This window comes from Molothrus ater, chromosome 7 (genome assembly GCF_012460135.2).
Source record: "Molothrus ater isolate BHLD 08-10-18 breed brown headed cowbird chromosome 7, BPBGC_Mater_1.1, whole genome shotgun sequence".
Lineage (NCBI taxonomy): Eukaryota > Metazoa > Chordata > Aves > Passeriformes > Icteridae > Molothrus > Molothrus ater.
Window position 1 is genome coordinate 19,320,697 of NC_050484.2, and position 17,965 is coordinate 19,338,661.

Here is a 17,965-nt window from a genome sequence, read left to right on the forward strand (position 1 = left end):
ATTCTTCATTGCTTACTGTGAATTTGAGATTTTAACAGTAATTTCTTTGCTGTTCTCAGGAGAAAAGTGATGTAGCTATGCCTGTATGTTATGGCCAAACTTCCCTCATGTTCTTAGCAATAATGTTTTTTCTTGCATGCAGATCTTTAGGTAAATTGAAATGTTTTAATGCCTTGATGCATACTCTGTACATACTTTAGTTCTGTTATAGTATTTCACTTTGGAAATTTAACTTTATACTAGCAAAACTGATAGCTGGCTCTGTTGTTTTGGGCTTTGTATTTCTTACAGAAAGAAATTCAAGCAATGAGTCAGTGCAATCACCCTAATGTGGTGACCTATTACACATCTTTTGTGGTGAAGGATGAACTGTGGCTGGTTATGAAGCTATTAAGTGGGGGTAAGTTACTGGTTTTACTTGTTTAGCTGCAAGGCAGTTGTAGGATTTTTTTCCCTAATGTACCACCTGTGAGTTCATTGAGCTAAACTAATGAGAAAGAGGTAGACACTGCATAGGATGAACCTCAAGATGTAGGCATGTTAAGGAGCAATGTGCAAGCTTACGAAGTTTGTATATCTGTATTCATAGGATAGGCTCAGAATTACTGAAATACAGTAGTTATATAAACAGAATTTAATTTTCATTCTGAACCAATTTATGAAACTTCTCTATTAAGGCTGTGTAGGGAAAACTGATTGGAATGAATTCAATTCTCTCAGTGTGATGTTTTATGGAGTTTCTCTAGAATCCTCTGTATTTTTATAAAAATGCATATATATCTGATTTCATAATGAGTATTACTCATTCCTTATTCAAGCAAGATCCATCCTAGGCCAAGTATTACGCATATTGCATCCTTTTTTATTGCTTAAGCTAACCAAACACTCATTGCATTTTTTTATGATAATAGCTACTGGTATAAAATTCTTATTTAGCTCTGGAAGAGGAAAAAGGAGGCTGAACTTAATGTGCTTGTAGTTCAGAAAAGAGAGGCCCCAGAAGAAAATGGTTGTTCTGGTCCCGGTTGTTACCTGATGTTGTTCAAGATTAGTCTTGATGGCAGCAGGCTGCTTCACCATGATGCTGGAAAACAAGGAGGGAAAGTGCTCATAGCACTTGTTGTGTCACATTTGGTTGAATTGGTCAGTTCAAGCAGAAGCAGGCATAGACCATGAAAGAAACAAGTAATTCATGACAGGAGTTTACTGTGAGCTGTTGAATAGTACTTGGATAAAAAAAAAAGTTTCCATTAAAAGCCTTGAAGTGTATAATAACTGAGGTTCTATGTCAAACTGTGTGTCACTGGGAATGTTATCATTTGTTTGTATTTGTCTCCTTCCAATCTTGCAGCTGTGTGTTTACATTGTGAATACATGAAGCATGATCTAAACTGGATAATAATCCAAGATCTTTGCAGTACATGTCTGCTTAAATATGGGGTACTCCTGAATTTTTAATTAGTGGTTGCTTTGCAAGTGTTAGCAGATCTTTCTAATGGATCATTAAGTGTTATAGTATTTTTGACAAAAAGCAGTGCTCTATATCTTGTTTGAATGGGTTAGTGGTGTGCTTTATTCTAAGAGCTAGTTACATGGAGCATTTACACATACATGCAAAAATTTAAATTGCAGTAGCATAGAAAGAATGAAGAAATTCAGCTTTCTAAGGAATCTGATATGATAATGCTTTGTATATGCTTTTTTCCTCTCCTGGATCTGTAATGCAGGTTCAATGCTTGATATAATAAAGTATATTGTCAACAGAGGAGAGCACAAAAATGGTGTGCTTGAAGAACCCATAATAGCAACAATTCTTAAAGAAGTTTTGGAGGGCTTAGACTATCTACACAGGAATGGGCAAATTCACAGGTAGGAGCAAATACATAATGAAAAGCATTTTCAAAATTGACTGTAGCTTGTTGAGAGCTTTAGTTTGTGAGACTGTATTTATAAAAGATGGTAAACCAGACTTTGAACCTAAATATCTACCTTCTTAAAATCTATTCCTGAATTTTGCTCCTTTATGCTTGAGCTGAATTCTGGTCTTTTTATATGTGAAAATTTGTTAGAGTTGGAGTTCTGCGCTCTGTTTTAATGTTATTCAGTTACATTTTACACATCAGCTTCCTTTCTCGGTTTTAAATTTGAAAATGCTCTATTGTGAAACTCTTCAGTGTGCAATATTTATTGTTTGCATAAAATGCACAGTATGTGCTTTCATGCTAACCTCTGTTTGTACATTCTAGAGATTTGAAGGCTGGCAACATTCTACTCGGTGAGGATGGCTCTGTACAAATAGCAGGTAATGGTGGTGGTAGAGAAAAGAATAAATAAAAGCAAAAGGTAACTGCAGCTGGATCGGGGCAACTGGTATCAAGGGGGAAAGTTTTTCTATTGGCTTTTAACGCTTCCTTTTGGGGTTTTGTAGCCACAAGTTATCCAGTTTCAGATTTCAGGATTCTTGATTAATGATACTTGACTCAAATTATTCAATATTTCTCTGTGTCACATCAAATATTTAAGGCAAATTTTCTAATGTCCTTTTAATGTTTCCATTTTATTCACCCATGCACCTTAAACAGCTTGCAAATTGTAGAAGCTGATATTTCTGTTAATTTCATTTTTTTCTGCAAGTAATTGTAATAGTTCTTGGAGATCCAACAATCTGTGTGTACTGTCCATCATAAGGACTTGGACTATAAGTTTACTAGTTACTGAGATGTAAGAGATATATCTCACTGAGAGTTATTTTTGGCATATCTGCCATTTGTCTGGCAGTGGTATCTGTTGGATACAGTTTAGCATCTTAAATGTCCTCTGAGTGCATTGATGTGCTTCTTGAGCTGTAATCTGTAAGAATTGAATTATTTGGTCTCGTAAGAGCAAGGCTCATATCCCATCTCTCAAACTGGTATCAGATTATCTGGAAAACAGTGGGAGCAGGTGGTGATACCGGCCCCTTCCCCCAGCACACTGCCAGGCTCCCACAGTCTAAAGAGGGTGACTGAGCACTGAGAGCCCTCAGTAATAAAAATGGCTATAGACAGAAGTTGTCATTTTTATATAAATGATGCTTTCAAAGTACCACGTAAACATGTGTTTTAAGGGCTTTAATATGCCAGTGTCTAATAATGATAAAACTACATTTTTCTGTAATTACTGGAGGCGTTTTCTTTTCAACCTTAAAATCAGGTAACAACAGAAAAGCATTAGGGAATAAATTGAAGTCTATAGTGAAATACTCTATTTCAGTATAACTGCATTGTAACTAGTATAGTTGAAAATACTCTTCATACAGCTCCATTCAAAATTGACAGTATTTCTACATACATTGGGAACCTGCTCTTTCTTCCACTTACATGCCTACTTCTCCCTCTATGATGTTACTACATCATACAGCTGTCCTTGATGTAGTAACAGATTAACAGAACACTGAGCCTTTTGGGTTTTTTTCTTATTCTATTTCAGAATTTGGAAAAAGTTATTCATGTCCTGGTCTACTATTAATTGAATATTAGTGATGACTTTTCTGATTGCCTTTGGTTTGTCCAATTCTCATAAGAATTGAAATTACATCAAGTATTGTCTCTTGTTCAAATCAGATTCATGTTTATTTGCTATGCAGAAGAAGCGCCTTGTCTTTGAACAATATCAGATGCAAACCTTGGCACAAAGTGAATATTTGAAAACTCTAGGTGACAGATGTATTGGAATCCTTTGCAACTTTATCCAGGAAGACACATACTGTGAGGTTAAACCTGAGGATGTTTTAGTGTGGATTTCCCTGATAAAACTGTACCTTCTATTATATAGCATTTCATGAACAGTGTATCATGGAGCAAAGGTCAGCTTTGCAATGGAGAGTTTTTTATAAGCCTTCCTGCAGGAACTGACGTTATTTCTAAAATGTGAAACTTTTGCTTTGTTGTTGGCAGTTTAACAGATTTCAACTTTTCTCCTCTTTCCCAGATTTTGGTGTTAGTGCATTTTTAGCAACTGGAGGTGATGTTACTCGTAACAAAGTAAGGAAAACATTTGTTGGTACTCCCTGCTGGATGGCCCCTGAAGTAATGGAGCAGGTATTTCTAATGCTAATCAAAAATTTAAAACATTTTATCTTTTTATTTTGGAACTTGAGACATCACCACCTTCGTTTTCTGTTCTGGTTCTGTTTCAGGTGCGAGGTTATGACTTCAAGGCCGATATGTGGAGTTTTGGGATAACAGCCATTGAGTTAGCAACAGGAGCAGCACCTTATCACAAATACCCTCCTATGAAAGTAACAATCACTTTGTAATTGTTAATGCTGTTAGCTGTATTACTAATGCTGCTAGATAGTTAGTACTACTTCATTTTCAATAGCAACTCAGGGTATCTAAATAAATGTATTCTGTGGAGTATTTTTTTTCTTTTAATTTCTACATTTCCAATTGGTTTTGCTTATGACACCTCATTTTTGGGTTTATTTTAGGTGTTAATGCTAACGCTTCAAAATGACCCTCCCACTTTAGAGACAGGTGTAGAGGACAAGGAGATGATGAAAAAGTATGGCAAATCCTTTAGGAAACTAATCTCATTATGCCTTCAAAAAGATCCTTCCAAAAGGTAGGTCACCATTGCCATGTAAAATAGAGTTATTTTTGAAAATATAGACTACTTTAAGTTCCAGTGATAGAATCTTTAAGTGTACAGTTTGACTTTTGGAAATAGCAGCCTTCAGTCAGCCTTCAGTCCATCTGGGGAGAAGAAATTGCCTTTTTACTGTTCCCTAAGTTTACTACTTTTCTGATTGTTAACCTAATGTATTTATACTTAAACATAGTATTGAATTAAACGTGGCTCAAATAAAAGTTCTTGCTCTACATCTTAATTTCTCATCTGAAGGAAGATATAAATCTTGATACTGTGCACAAGTCTAAGAAGACTGTTCAGATAGAGCAGCAGAACAGTTGGTAACCAAATATATCATTCTCTTGGCCTTTAAAAGAAATTAAAAATGAATAATTTTATGTTGATTTTTCTCATTTTGTGGCATAAACTTGCTGTTTTTAACTGGGATATTTCCAGAGAAAATGACTTGCTAAAATGTTTTTGTTTTCTTTTTTACTGTAAAGTTAGGGGCTCCAAGTTTGTTGAATTTTCCTCATGTTTATGTAGGGAACTGCATGTCATAGTGTCTTTATTTGCTCTTTCTTGCTGTGTTTTTTAAATCAAGGTGATGAAAGTATTAAATATTTATTTCAAAACCATTGTTGGTATCCCAAGTTCCCTGAATGATTAATTTATTTATTCATTTTTATGCACACTCATTTTTGCAGGCTTTTTTCTGTTGAAGAATTGTAGGAAGCACATTGTAATTAGCTTTATTTCCTAAAGTGTTTAGTATATCACTGTTTTCTAGAGTTCAGAGATACTATTTTTTGTGGAAAGATTTTTCTGAGAAAGCAATCCTGATCGTGTGTGTCATTTGTGGCGTGTACTTCCTAATGTAATGTTAGCCCTAGTGCAGGATATGGTTGTAGGGAGTCACATTGAAAAGGTGACAGCAGGAATACTAGAGAACAAGTACAATTAACAACAAAGATTGTGGCCACATCTTTATTCTTGAAATACTTGAAAATATTTTTCACTCAATGTTCATTTGTGTACTGCTTTCAGCTTCTCAAACCCCTTACCCTTGTTGGTCTTAGTAGCAAGTCCTGATGCTTTAAGCTTAGTGCTGCAGTTTGGCTGCTTACAGATAGGTATAATAATAATAATAATGGATAATCAAGCTCTTGATTATCAAGCTTCTTTTAGTTTCCTGTATCTAGCAATTTTCAGGCAAGATTAAAGTGGTATAAATGAATGAGAAGTAAATAAAATGAGTTTTCCTTGTCTCCTTGAATACATAATGTTGAGTTACCTGACATGTAGTAAAGGCTTTGGTGTTTAAGGTACTTATTTAAATTTATAGATTTATTAAACCACATGCAATAACTTCATCCTGAGGATTGCCTTGAATGGAACAATTAGACCAGCAAATAGATGTTCAGATAGAAACGGGTATAGAGCAATTTTTTTTATACTGGGGGGGTCATCATATTTCTTGGAATCCCGGATATAATTTTGCATGGAGATCCCTCCAGCAGCCATGATGTCAGTTGTGGGAGAAGTCCTCTCTCTTTGTGGCAAATTCTAGGACAGGCATTGCACTGCTGCTGTCTCAGACTATGATGTTTTTCTTTTGGGGATCTCTCTGGGTGTTTCTCTCTCCACAGTGCCAAGGATGCTGCTCACAGTCCACAGCTGCAATTCATTGCTGCAGCTTGTGTGGAAAACAGGGCCAGAAAACATGTCCAGGCCAGTTCAGAAGCTTCTGGCATAATTAATGGTAGAGGAATGGAGAACACTAGTTTGGATGAAACTTTACTAAAATGTAGCTTTTAAGTGTGCATAACCCTGTTGTAAGATGTGATAGCACTGTACTTTGAGAACTCTAAAATTTTGGCACAGAAGCTATTTTTTCTTTTAAATAGTTTTCCGTTCCTTTTTGCTCATCCAAGATACATTTATGAATTACTACCAAGTCTGGTGGTCTCCACAGGACCAGTGATTGAAACTCCTTTATTGTAGAACTTGGTGTTTTGGAGGTGAAGAAAACTGTGCTCTATAGAACCTGTTGTCTGTCTAAATTGAATGTTTTGTTAATGTCAAGTTGTTTCATTATTCCTTGCAAGTATGAACTGATATATACATACAGACTATTTACTACTACTCTTTTGCTCACTAACTTTACTGATCTGTCCTCAAAGAAATAAATTAGGTCAGATTTTGGGGGGTTTTTTGAGATTGAGATTTTCCAAATGGAAGCTTTCTAAGTGTTTTACCTAGTTTGTTCAATATTCAATCTCTTGCTGGAATTCAAATGGAAAACTAGAGCAGATGTTTCTTCTGTTTATTTAGAAATTATGGGTCTTGAAGATTTTGACTTCCCTAAATTTAGCTGTATCAAAATTAGTCCTGTATGGGCTCCTAATGGAAACGATTTTATCTCATCCCAAGAGATGCTTCACTTTCTCTTCAGAGTCTGCTTCAGTACCAGAGTCTGGCTTTGGCTAGATTAAGTGTCTTTTTAGATTCCTGAATCTAGGGAGACAAAACCTGCTGTTGTAATCACTTTGATAGCTGTGAGATTGTGGTTATCTCTTGGAAATGCTGAAACAGACTTAAACAGAGCTGCAAGTAAAAAGGAAGTGTCAGTTTTTACCTTACAGCTGTTGTTTTGGTTTGTATTTGTCTGTTTGATTGGAAGATTATCCTGATGACTCTTTGGTTTATGCACCATGTAAATAGTGTCAGTATAGCTCTTGAGAATATCTGTTGACATCAATGAGGTAAAAGGATGCCAATAGGAGGTACCGATGCTGCTGTATGGAAAATGTAACTATGCTTTTATTGCTGTGGAGCAAAGTTTTAGTTGTATTCATAGTCATTTGGGGAAGAAAGCAATACCTGACTTTTTTGTGGTTTTTTTTTTTTTTTTTGTCTTATTTGTTTTTTTAAAAGGTTAAATGCATTTGTGTTGAACAAAAAAGGGTGGGAAATGGCAGCTTAAGAGACTGATTTTTTTTCTCTCTTTTTTGGTATTTTTGCCATAGAGAGGCTTAATTTTTTTCATGTGTGGTAAGTGAGTTTGTGTGAATTAATTCAGTAGCTATGATCATTCATTCCCCATTCATACAGTACTAATTCAAAGTATTAGAGACGTACCATTTAACTAACGTCTGTACTGTATTCACTGGGAGGGGTCTTTGTTTTCTGTTCTAATTTATTATTGATCTTTCAGGCCCACAGCAGCAGAACTTTTAAAATGCAAATTTTTCCAGAAAGCCAAGGTAAAACGTTTAACCCTATGAGTAAATTTTGCTCTGCCTTAAAATCTATGTGAAATGTCTTCTTTCCTTTTATTGATTTTTAACTTAACAAATGTTGGTTTTGCAGAATAGAGAATACCTGATTGAAAAGCTGCTCACTAGAACACCTAATATAGCACAAAGAGCAAAAAAGGTGAGTGCATTCACATTTTTCCATCTAGTGTGGAAGATAAAGCTGAGACTCCTCAGCTGCCTTATATTTTTAGTTGACTAACTGAGCCATACTTTTAATTCAGTCCATCAAAGATAGTAAGTGTTGAATGAATGTTTTCTGCAGCTTTGTTTTCTCTAGGAAGCCCTGAGGCATTTTTACTTCCTTTCTGACCTAGTCAAAGTGATAGATGATGTTTGTCATACTTGATAGGATTTTTTTTCTCACTTCCTCTTAGAAAGCTACAGGTCAAGTAGTTGTGAGGAAAAAAGGTGACCTGCAAACATATAGGTTCATAAACTGCACAGTTCATATCTTCATTGATCACCTAAGGAAAGGGTGAAGATACTTTAAATGGTATTTATTGAAAACAGCCTGGTTCTTTGGATTATTTCAAATGTTATTCCCAAAAAGTCAGGTCAAAACTCTGCAAGAGTGCTGCTGAGTTTTTCAGACCAGTGGAGCATTATTCCACAGGTTAAACCCACAGCTGTGCTTGTATTTCTGTGGTGCCTTTGGCACTTGTATAAATGAGCTTAGCAAGTCATGTGCAGCAGAATAAAAAAAAAATTGTGACTCCTAACAGGTAAGTACTGTAAAATCTTTCAATATGAAGCAAGCTGCTGTTCATAAGAGCTAAGAAACAGGAATGAATGTAGACTCCTGTTTGTGTGTGAAAAATTATTGAACTCCCTTTTCCCTTTCTGTTGTGACTTAACTCACCATGTCTCTTCAGTATGATGTGCCTGCTCAGAGACTGCTGAGCCTCTGCAGCTGACAGACACAGTGGTGTGCTGAGTCCAGCCTTCTAAAAGCAGGCTTTGCTGGGGGGATATTTGGAGAAAGCTATTTTAGAAAAGGAGTTGTTTCAGCCTTTGTTGGCATGTCAGTTGGGCTGCAGCTACCCTGACCAGCACCTGCACGATTTTCTCTTGTCTTTGGGACTATTGGTTTAGTGTAGTTCTACAACACTGACATGTTCTCACAGCTGGTGGCTGACATTTGAAAGAGACTGTCTGCAAGATCTGAGTGCTTCAAGTTCCTACGAATCTTCTTCATATGGAAGTAATTTTGGGAACTCGGTGGTGGGCTCTGGGAGGCTTGAGTAGGAGGGGCTGCTGAGAGGGTTTGTGGCAGGAGTGTCGTGCTGAGCAGTTAGGAGCCTGCGAGGGGGGAGGAGGAGTGTTCAGGGTTTGGCCGTGCGGTGGCAGCAATGCCCACACAAACCAAGATCCAGCCGGAGAAAACCCGCCCTGTGTTTCTGGGTTTGCACCCCGGGAGCGCAGGAGGGATCCAGACACGTGCTGGTAGCAGCCAGGCTCCTGACAGAGCTGGGCCCCCTCCACGCTGGATCCCGGGCCAGCTTTAGACGCTGCCGGTTAGCGCATGCATGCACGCACGTAGTACTTTATACTCCTTTAGATAACATAGCACTTGGAACTGCGAGGGGAATGCAGGATAGCCTGCCCTACACCACCAGAAATAATTTTCTGAATTGCTTCTTTGACAATTATTTCTAATTTGAAGGAGGTGTGAATCTTCTGAAATCAAAGCTATACAGTGGTGGATACAAATTAATATGTCTTTAATTACATCATAAATGGGGAAAATATTTTGATTTTAGTTACTGAAAATGCTAAATTATTTATATTTTAAAAGGACACAATATTAAAATTCATTGGGGATTTAAAGTTTAATTCACTTGTTAGAACTGTGCATGTAGCTGCTGTTTTAAGACACCATAAAATATAAATGTACTTTAATAATAAAACTCTGGGGTTTTGTTTAAAAAGCTTGTGTAAGTTGAGTTTGGTTGTTTAAACATTTACATGTAAAATGTCTAAGAGGTTTCTCTTGGAAGAAGTAACACCTGTAATTGAAAAACTAATATTACTAGAGCAATAGATAGGAAGGAGCTGGTGTCATCACTGCTTAAATTATCTTCTGTGGCACTTGCTGTGAAATGCCTATGACTAATGATCTGTAGCACCACTTCTAGTACAGATGTCAGATCTGCCCTGTGGTAATCTAATTTTTCTTCCATTTACCACATGTATAATTGCTTTGCCTTGTTGCCCAGCACTCCAGTCTCAGTTTAGTTTTAACTTGAAATTCTTCTCTCTTGACATAGTGTTCCCACATAGTGTTTGCTTCTGCCTTTATAGCTTATTCTTGGCATCTGTTATTTTCTAAATATGAGTTCGGGTCTCTTTGTGAAATCCTGAAAGCAAATACGCAGGTCTTGCATGGGTGAGGAAAACATTTGGTGCTATAAAGATGTGTCCCGCTTTAAACCCCAATTTAATAATTGAGCAACATCTTCACTGTGTGTTTAAAATACTGTGTAACATTAGAATTGTAAGCTATGTATTTATGCACATTTCCCCTGTTCCATTGTTTTATTTGCTTTTAATTCTGCTGAATTTTAAATGATGTCCTTCCTTGCCCTAGCCTAGTAATTAAGGACGATGCTGAGCCACTTACCCAGGAGGAGCGTGTCCTGCCTCTTCCTGTGCAGGACCTGGTTCGATACATATTGGTACTGATCCACAGGAATGAGTGTTACACCCTGCAACTTCTTACTGGCAATTCTGGGTTTCACTAATGGGCCTGCTCACCTGTGAGAGCATCGCTGCTACTTGCTGCTATCAACAAGAGCTGAAGGAAAGGCTATGAGGAATGGTCTGAGCTCAGTATGGTTGGGTAAGCAGGGACATGCTCTGAAGCCACACTTTTGTTATTGATATCAATGTAGGAGCCCTGGCACTCCGTGCCTCTACCTGGTTAGATGGTGTGATGGTAGAGCAGCCTGCCCTGTCCTGCTTGGATGAGGGCCATGTGCACTGCTGCCATAAAACAGCCCACCATATAAGAGTTTGCATATACTACTTATTAGCATGTGCTGAAGTAGTTTTAATTTTGAACTGAACACTAAGTTGTTTCATTTGTGATTAGGATTGCTGTATTGGAAGAGAGCAATTTGAAACAGCTTTTAGAGTTCCACAGTCAGTTTTCAAATCTTATCACACTAAAAAATTAATTATAACTCTAAGTACTCTGTATGCCTAAAGGCCCTGGGTCAATTTTTTGGTTTTATAATCCTATTTTTTTATTTTCAAATCTCCTGCATGACTGCCACTTCTCCAAAGCGAACAGGGAAAAACATGTATCTGCATTTCATTTTATTGCTGTCTGAAGTGCTGCTAATAAAAAAAAATCTGAGCAATAATTGGGCTTGAATTCTATTTTTGGAATGATGGTATTGCATTGTGCTTGTAATAGAAACTTGTAACAGAAAACTTATAATAGTTGCTTGAAATAGAAAGTTTTTTTAGAGCTGAGAGTTTTGTGTTAGTGGGAAAAACCTGTTGACAGCATGTAGAGATGATTAGTGTGAGTGATACCAGTTTTTATTATACTTCACTAGAAATGCTCTTATGGATGGGTTTTAATTCTAGCCTCTCAGTACAGCTATTTTAAGGTAATGGTCATATTTCATTACATAAGATATCATCAATCCCCTGCATTTAATGAGAAAAATATTATATCCCAGATTTCTTGGACAGCTATAACATCATGATTGCACCTCAGCAAGACATACATGTGCAGTCTTTCCTTGCTTCAGGAATGGATTTAATCTGATAGATACATCTCACCTGTGATGTTTGTTAGTACAGCTGGACTCCAGCTGAATTGCAAAGCAGAGAGCAACATGAACCTGAAATCAGATTGTTAATATAATGGTATATTAACTTTTCTTTACAGTATAAGAAAAGCTCATTTAAATAATATTGACATATAAAAGGAAGGGACATGGGTTATACTGGAACACTTTTTCTGAAAGGCAGTCGCTGAACTATAAATATGTGTTTGGCAAGGCTTTGTGTGAGGGAGGGCCTTCCATTGCAGAGGATTAATTGTCCAGGTTATCCCGAACACTGCTACAAATTTAAAAAAAAATAGTGGAACTGTATTTATATGGTTGAATATCACTTAAAAAAAAAGGAGAAATTGCCACTCACACTATGTCTAGTAATTTTTTTATTTTCAAGTAGTTGTTGGAAGGGAAATTTAATAAAAACACTTCTTCCTAGTGTCCAAATGTAAATTTGACAGCAATTCAAATAATGAGAAGGCAGTGCCTGCATTAGTGGGTAGTAGAATTGGAAGGGGCAGACACATGTAGTTGCATCAGCTTTGTTTTAACATTTCGTGTAAGGAAGAAGACAACTTAGTGTTTTTGCCATGCTGTGCTTGTGCCATTAGATGCAAGGAACTTCATGCACTATATGAGTTTGTCCATCTTTTATTTCATAGGGTGCTTATACTATCTGTGTGGTTGTTTGTGAGGATGGATTTTGTGCCTTTTCAAATAGATCTAATTGTTACCTAAAGAAGTGAGCTTTGAAACAAAGTATGGCTTAGTTGAGTGCCTTTGTACTTCAAATAGCCATATGCATATCTAAAATAACTTGGATTACTTTTTATGGCAGAGTTTAAAAGCTTGTACATGATTCATCTTAGTTGTTGAAAAGTAGCCCCGTTCCCTACTGGAAGGTGTGTTCCAGTCCATGGGCCATCATGGTTCCACTTCAGAATTCATTTTTGCAGCGAGTCCCTGTCTCTTGTGTGACTGAATTGATCTGCTCCTCAGCTCATGTTGTGTTCATGACCTGTTGACTTGTTCAAAAACATCTTGAACATGGACTGACTGGGGGTTGGTGTGTATTGAAAGCTCTTCTGCTTAGAGCAGTAGCTCTAAGTATTTGGCATTTATTGAAGCTGTTGAAACTTGCAGAACTGGAGGAGGATTTTCTTGTAAGTGCTGTTGAAGGAGTCATGATTAAAGAATCAAGACAGGATAAAGGAAGTCTGGGTGTGTATGATGCTGGTGGTAGTCTTTGATCAGGGATTAAGCCTTGTAAATAAGCAGAAGATAATCCTATTTTATTACCCTGTTTTGTAAGGATTTGGTTTTCTGTCACTGAAAATGTGCAGCAAGGTGCTGGTTTTACCTGTTTACCCTCTGAGAAATTAAACCTCAAACATTTCACTTGCATGACATCCAATACCAGATTGCTTCTCTTGGATTTGGAATGGCTCCCTAAGTAAAAGTGTCTCAATGGACTTAGTTTTTATTTAATAAATTTCCCAGTTTATAGGCCAAATCAATATTGTGTCAATGCAGGCAGCATCAGCTGGCTGGCTGGGGTCACCTTACTGTAATGGGATTTCCTTTCTGGAAGACATAGCCTTTCTGGCTGTCTTTGTTCATAAAGGTAGCAAGGAGTTTTGGCAGGATGTGGAAGTGTGTAATACTTGTGATTTTGTATATTTTTGGGAAGTTTGTTAGGGAAGTCATGCAGGTACAAAGAGGATTCTCTAAAAGCCAGGTGGCTCAGAAGCAGCATTCCCACCTGTTACCATTTGCTTAAAGACTGATGAGTAGGTATGTGAGAATTTTTGCTTTTATATGGAGAAATTAAATATTTAGCCCTCGTAGTTTAAAAAGAAAAAAAAAAAAAAAAAGAGGGAAATTAAAAAGAAAAAGAGCCCAGGCTCAAGCATCTGAAGAAAGTGTAAATATGTTTTCCTGGTTAGACCCTGTAAAGCTTTTACAAGTATAGTAGCAAAAATAATTGTGTGTGTCATTTGTTTTGACACTCCTTTCCCCCCTGCACTTGTGCTTGATAGTGGTGATATTTTTGGAAGTTTCTGGGGTGAGCTGCAAGGGAAGTACAGGTGACAAGGACATCCTTGAGATGGTGTTACCCAGTAATACTATAGGGGACTTAATTTAGCTGAAAAGTGCTCTTGTCTCAAGGAGTTAAAATTATGTCTGGAGCTGACAACTTCAAGGTTTTAACCAGAACAAGTAGATTAAGGCCAGCAGAGCAGAAAGAAGGTCTGGAACAGTAATAGTTCTGTTTAGCTCTGAAAAACAGCTCCTCCAGAAGGTTATTCAAACAGCGCAGCTGCAGCTAAAGGTAAAGTCAGTATGGGAAGAGAAAGGGAGAGTCAGGGATGCGCATGCCGGCAGTGTGGGATTTACTGGCAGCAGAGGGCAGCCACATCCAGTGCCGTGCAGCCGGCGGGACCCATCCTGCCTGAGCTGAGTCTGCACTCACAGGCTGCGAGTCTCCCTCCAGCTCTGCGATTTTAAATGCGGTAGGCTGGTAGAATGCATGCTGCTTCCTGAGATCTGACTGAAACAGAAACACTGGGGTTTTAGAAAATTGGATTTTATAAAAATTGCAGAACTATGTTAATTATTTTCATGTTAATTTATGACTTTCTTTTAAGAACTACACTCAAGTTTAAGTTTGATCACCTTAATATTTGAGAGAGACCTTGAATAAATTCAGGTCTCTTTAAAATCTGTGTGAGATGCAGAATGTGTATTACAGTAATTTCTCTTATGTACATAAGAAATTGGAAACCTTGGAGAAAATAGAAAAAGGTAAAAATTAAAGTTTCACCTTGAAATGGTACTTTCAAGCCTCTGAGTTTGAAAGTAATTGAAAGTCATAGTAATTTCTTATTTGAATTCTACAGTAATATACTGTTTTCCTAAACATTCTTTACTGTGACTCTAATGCTGTCAGTGAAACCTACCTTATAATGAGTTTTTTACTGAATAATGAAAGCTCTACATAAGGCTGTAGTTTTCTTTCTTTTCACCTCTGGTTATTTTAAGAAAGTACGCTGCTTGGATGATAATAAAAGCATGGTGGAATTGGAAAATTATGATTATCAAGGTGGCTCTAGTGATCCCTCTAGTGGAATGTCTTCTAGCAGTGATTCACCATCATGATGTGCATTCATCTGAGCAGCCAGAAAAGAAAACTCTAAAGATCTGGATCTGTCTTCATCATCTTTCAGAGTACTAAGCTACTTCACCAATTTGCTGTATCTTTGATTTGCTTTCTTTGATTCTTGCCAGGTACCCTTGGCCTTGGCACCTTAATTAGATTGGAAGGGTGGAGGGGAAGCAGGCAGGGAAAAGAAAGAGGATAGAAAAGAGCTTCACTCTGCATGTTTGAATTAGCCATCCGGTCATGCCTGTCAGCCATTTGGGATTCCTTGTGTTGGAGGCAGAGTGACCCTTTTGTGGAACAATGTATCTCCTCTGCACAATTAATTGAAAACATCCTCCTGAGCACAGGTACAGTTCGTGCCTGAAAGGACTATTGTTAAAATGTGAGTGAAAGAATTATTTGCAGCTAATAACATTCAGGAATGAACTTTACGTAATTGAACTAATAAATGGAGAAATAATGTCTGAAAAGCAAAAATCATACTGAGTTACTAAATTTCACATTTCCCATGTGACTGGAATTTCAGCAAAACTGCAATTTCTCAAAGCAAAATCAGATTCCAATTTTGGATTCAGGCTGAAAGCAGAGATAAGTATGTTGCAGTATTTAGGTAAAACCTCATGTTTGAGGAAAGCAGAATTAAGAGTTCAGGGAATACCTGCACTTGTAAACAAGATATTTTGATAACAAAATAGTGTCTTACTTTGAGCCACTACATTTTGCTGTCTCTAAGCAGCATTATCCCAGCAATAGAAGAATTGGTGAAGAGTGGAAAAGAGGAGGGTGTTGGGCAAAGAATGCCCCAGAGCGGGGGAGGACTTGTACACTGATTCACTGGTACTTTTCTCATCATTTCCTCTAGAGGTTCAGGAATGTGCTCCCTCATCCTGTCTCTCTTCAGCTAGTAATGGCTTTGTTTTCCTCTCACTGACAGCTGCACTGCATTCCATTTCTAAATTGGGAGCCTAGGTAAGATTTCATGGCAGTCTTCTCAACTGATGGCCATGCCCTTGGGTGTCACACTTGTCATCATGTAACCATGATACTGTTTGGCTTATAAAAACAAACCAGTTCCATAAATATTTCAAGTAAGTGGTCTTTTTTTTTTTTTTTAACAGAGATCTGGTTTTTGTTGACTTTTGCTGTGTTATCCCTTAAAAAGGATGCTCTTCCAGATCCAGTAGAAAGCTGAAGAAATCCCGTTCGATGCAGAATTATCAGTCTCCTGTATTTAGTATTCTTTCATGAAGAAAGATATAATGATCCTTGTATTTCTTGACTTTAAGCTGCCAGTGTAATTGATTTCTCTGGGAGGGAGTATTCCAATAGTTTCTGTGTATGACTATGAAACACTGCAAATTCTAACTTTTTTCCCTAGTAGGAGGAAAACATAAGACTAAGGTTTTTTTTCCATTATGATATTTGCAGCATTCAGACGGTTTAAGAGGAGAGGACATTAACACCAAATTACTGTGATATCGTAGCACTTTTTGAGTTCTATGAAGCAGATGGCCAGAGTTGTTTTTTACAAAGGTAGTGGTACATCCCATTAATAACGATAGCCTGCATGAATTGTTGTGAGAAAAACAAAGGGTTTGAATTGCGTAAAGCACATTCAGGCTTGCAGAAGTTTTGTGGTTTCCATCAGAATAAAAATAAGACTTCACAATAGAATGAATTCAGAGGAGTTTAAGAATGGCCAGCAGTGAAGGGGTTAGGATGCTCACATGATCTGTGAGACTGGGTTGGATGGGGACTCGCTTCTCCTGAGGTACTGCTTCAGCTCTTCAACAAAGGATGATGTGAACATGTGGGAATTCATGTGCTGTCTTGGACCTTAGGGTTTTTGTAGTTTGTGTTTTTGGTTTTTTTTGCAAAAATGTGATTACACTGTAGGTGTTCTCATGCAAAGAGAACAGTGTTCTTTGACTTTAATATATACTGTAGAAAGTGACTTCTTGCCATTAACCTCAGGAGCTAAGCTGTGATTAAAGCTGTAACTGTTTTAAGCAAAACACTTGCACCATAATCGAATACACAATGATAGGCTGATTTTCTTTGTTGCATTGAAATAAAAAATACATGCATGGGGTGGAGATGAAAATTTGATTTTTTTGTCTTTGGAAGTATTCAGGAAAGGTTTGCAAGATGGTGAAAGGTAAAAGTTATAAAATCTGTTTGCTCTTACTGACAGACTGGATTTGTAATGTAGTCTAAGATCATGTGTTCTACCATGTATGAAATGCAGTAATGCTTTGTGTATGCACTGGTATCCCACAGTGTATGCTTTTTATATCTTTCTTTATTAACTTATAGACACTGAAATAAAATAATCTGTAAGTGGGCCCAATTATTTTCTGTTTTGAGCAGTTGTGAATAAGGATATAGCAAATTCTTAGTGTTCAAAAAGTGTTCATTCCCTTTGCTGTCACTTTGCAAAAATAAACTTGCAAAGAGATTGCAGCAGCTAAAGAATCAGTAATGAATAATAGATTCTTCTTTCCCTAGTCTCTAACATCTACATATAGTGAGCACATCGTGCCTTGAAAAAAACAATTTATGTTTTGCTTCTCTACATTGTTGCCTTCTATTCATCAAGTCTTGGGAAATGTGGCAGCTTTTGCATTCTGCTGATGAAGTTCTCTCTCTGTCAGGCTGATTAGGCCTGACCTTCCCTGGGTGGGATTTACAGTTGCCCTGTTCATCTGTTAACACATGTTCTCCTGGAAAGCTAGTGCATGGTGTAATTGGCAGGGAATGTTAAATTATCTGTATCCTACTTTAAAAAGATGGGGACAAAGAGTTATGTCAGCAGTTGAATTTAAACTTTGTGACTGTGTTGAATTCTGCAATAAGCTTTAACCAAGAACAACATATACAACAATACTACTACTAATATAAGGCTTAATATTCTGTGGTGGTCATGGTTTTTTCACTCGCTGATTTGTTCAACATTCTCTGCTTTAACTGATGTTCATAATGTTTTTCTTCCACAGCTGTGGTAATGTTGGCAGTCACTTATAAAGCTTTTCCTCCTAGAAACAGCTTTTGGTTGTACATTACAATGTTCTGAACTGCTT

The 17,965-nt window shown here is 37.2% G+C and overlaps 1 protein-coding gene across 3 annotated transcripts in view; it reads left to right on the plus strand.

The window, feature by feature from the left end:
- Nucleotides 1-17,965, plus strand: part of STK39 (serine/threonine kinase 39) — a 75,642-nt gene that overhangs the window by 20,746 nt on the left and 36,931 nt on the right. For all 3 annotated transcript variants that reach the window (XM_036386877.2, XM_036386876.2, XM_036386875.2), the window contains 8 exons: nucleotides 292-400; nucleotides 1,728-1,869; nucleotides 2,247-2,302; nucleotides 3,970-4,079; nucleotides 4,178-4,279; nucleotides 4,472-4,605; nucleotides 7,829-7,877; nucleotides 7,984-8,049. In XM_036386877.2, the coding sequence (XP_036242770.1) occupies nucleotides 307-400; nucleotides 1,728-1,869; nucleotides 2,247-2,302; nucleotides 3,970-4,079; nucleotides 4,178-4,279; nucleotides 4,472-4,605; nucleotides 7,829-7,877; nucleotides 7,984-8,049 (753 nt within the window). In that variant the 5' untranslated portion in view covers nucleotides 292-306. The remainder of the gene's footprint in view (nucleotides 1-291; nucleotides 401-1,727; nucleotides 1,870-2,246; nucleotides 2,303-3,969; nucleotides 4,080-4,177; nucleotides 4,280-4,471; nucleotides 4,606-7,828; nucleotides 7,878-7,983; nucleotides 8,050-17,965) is intronic.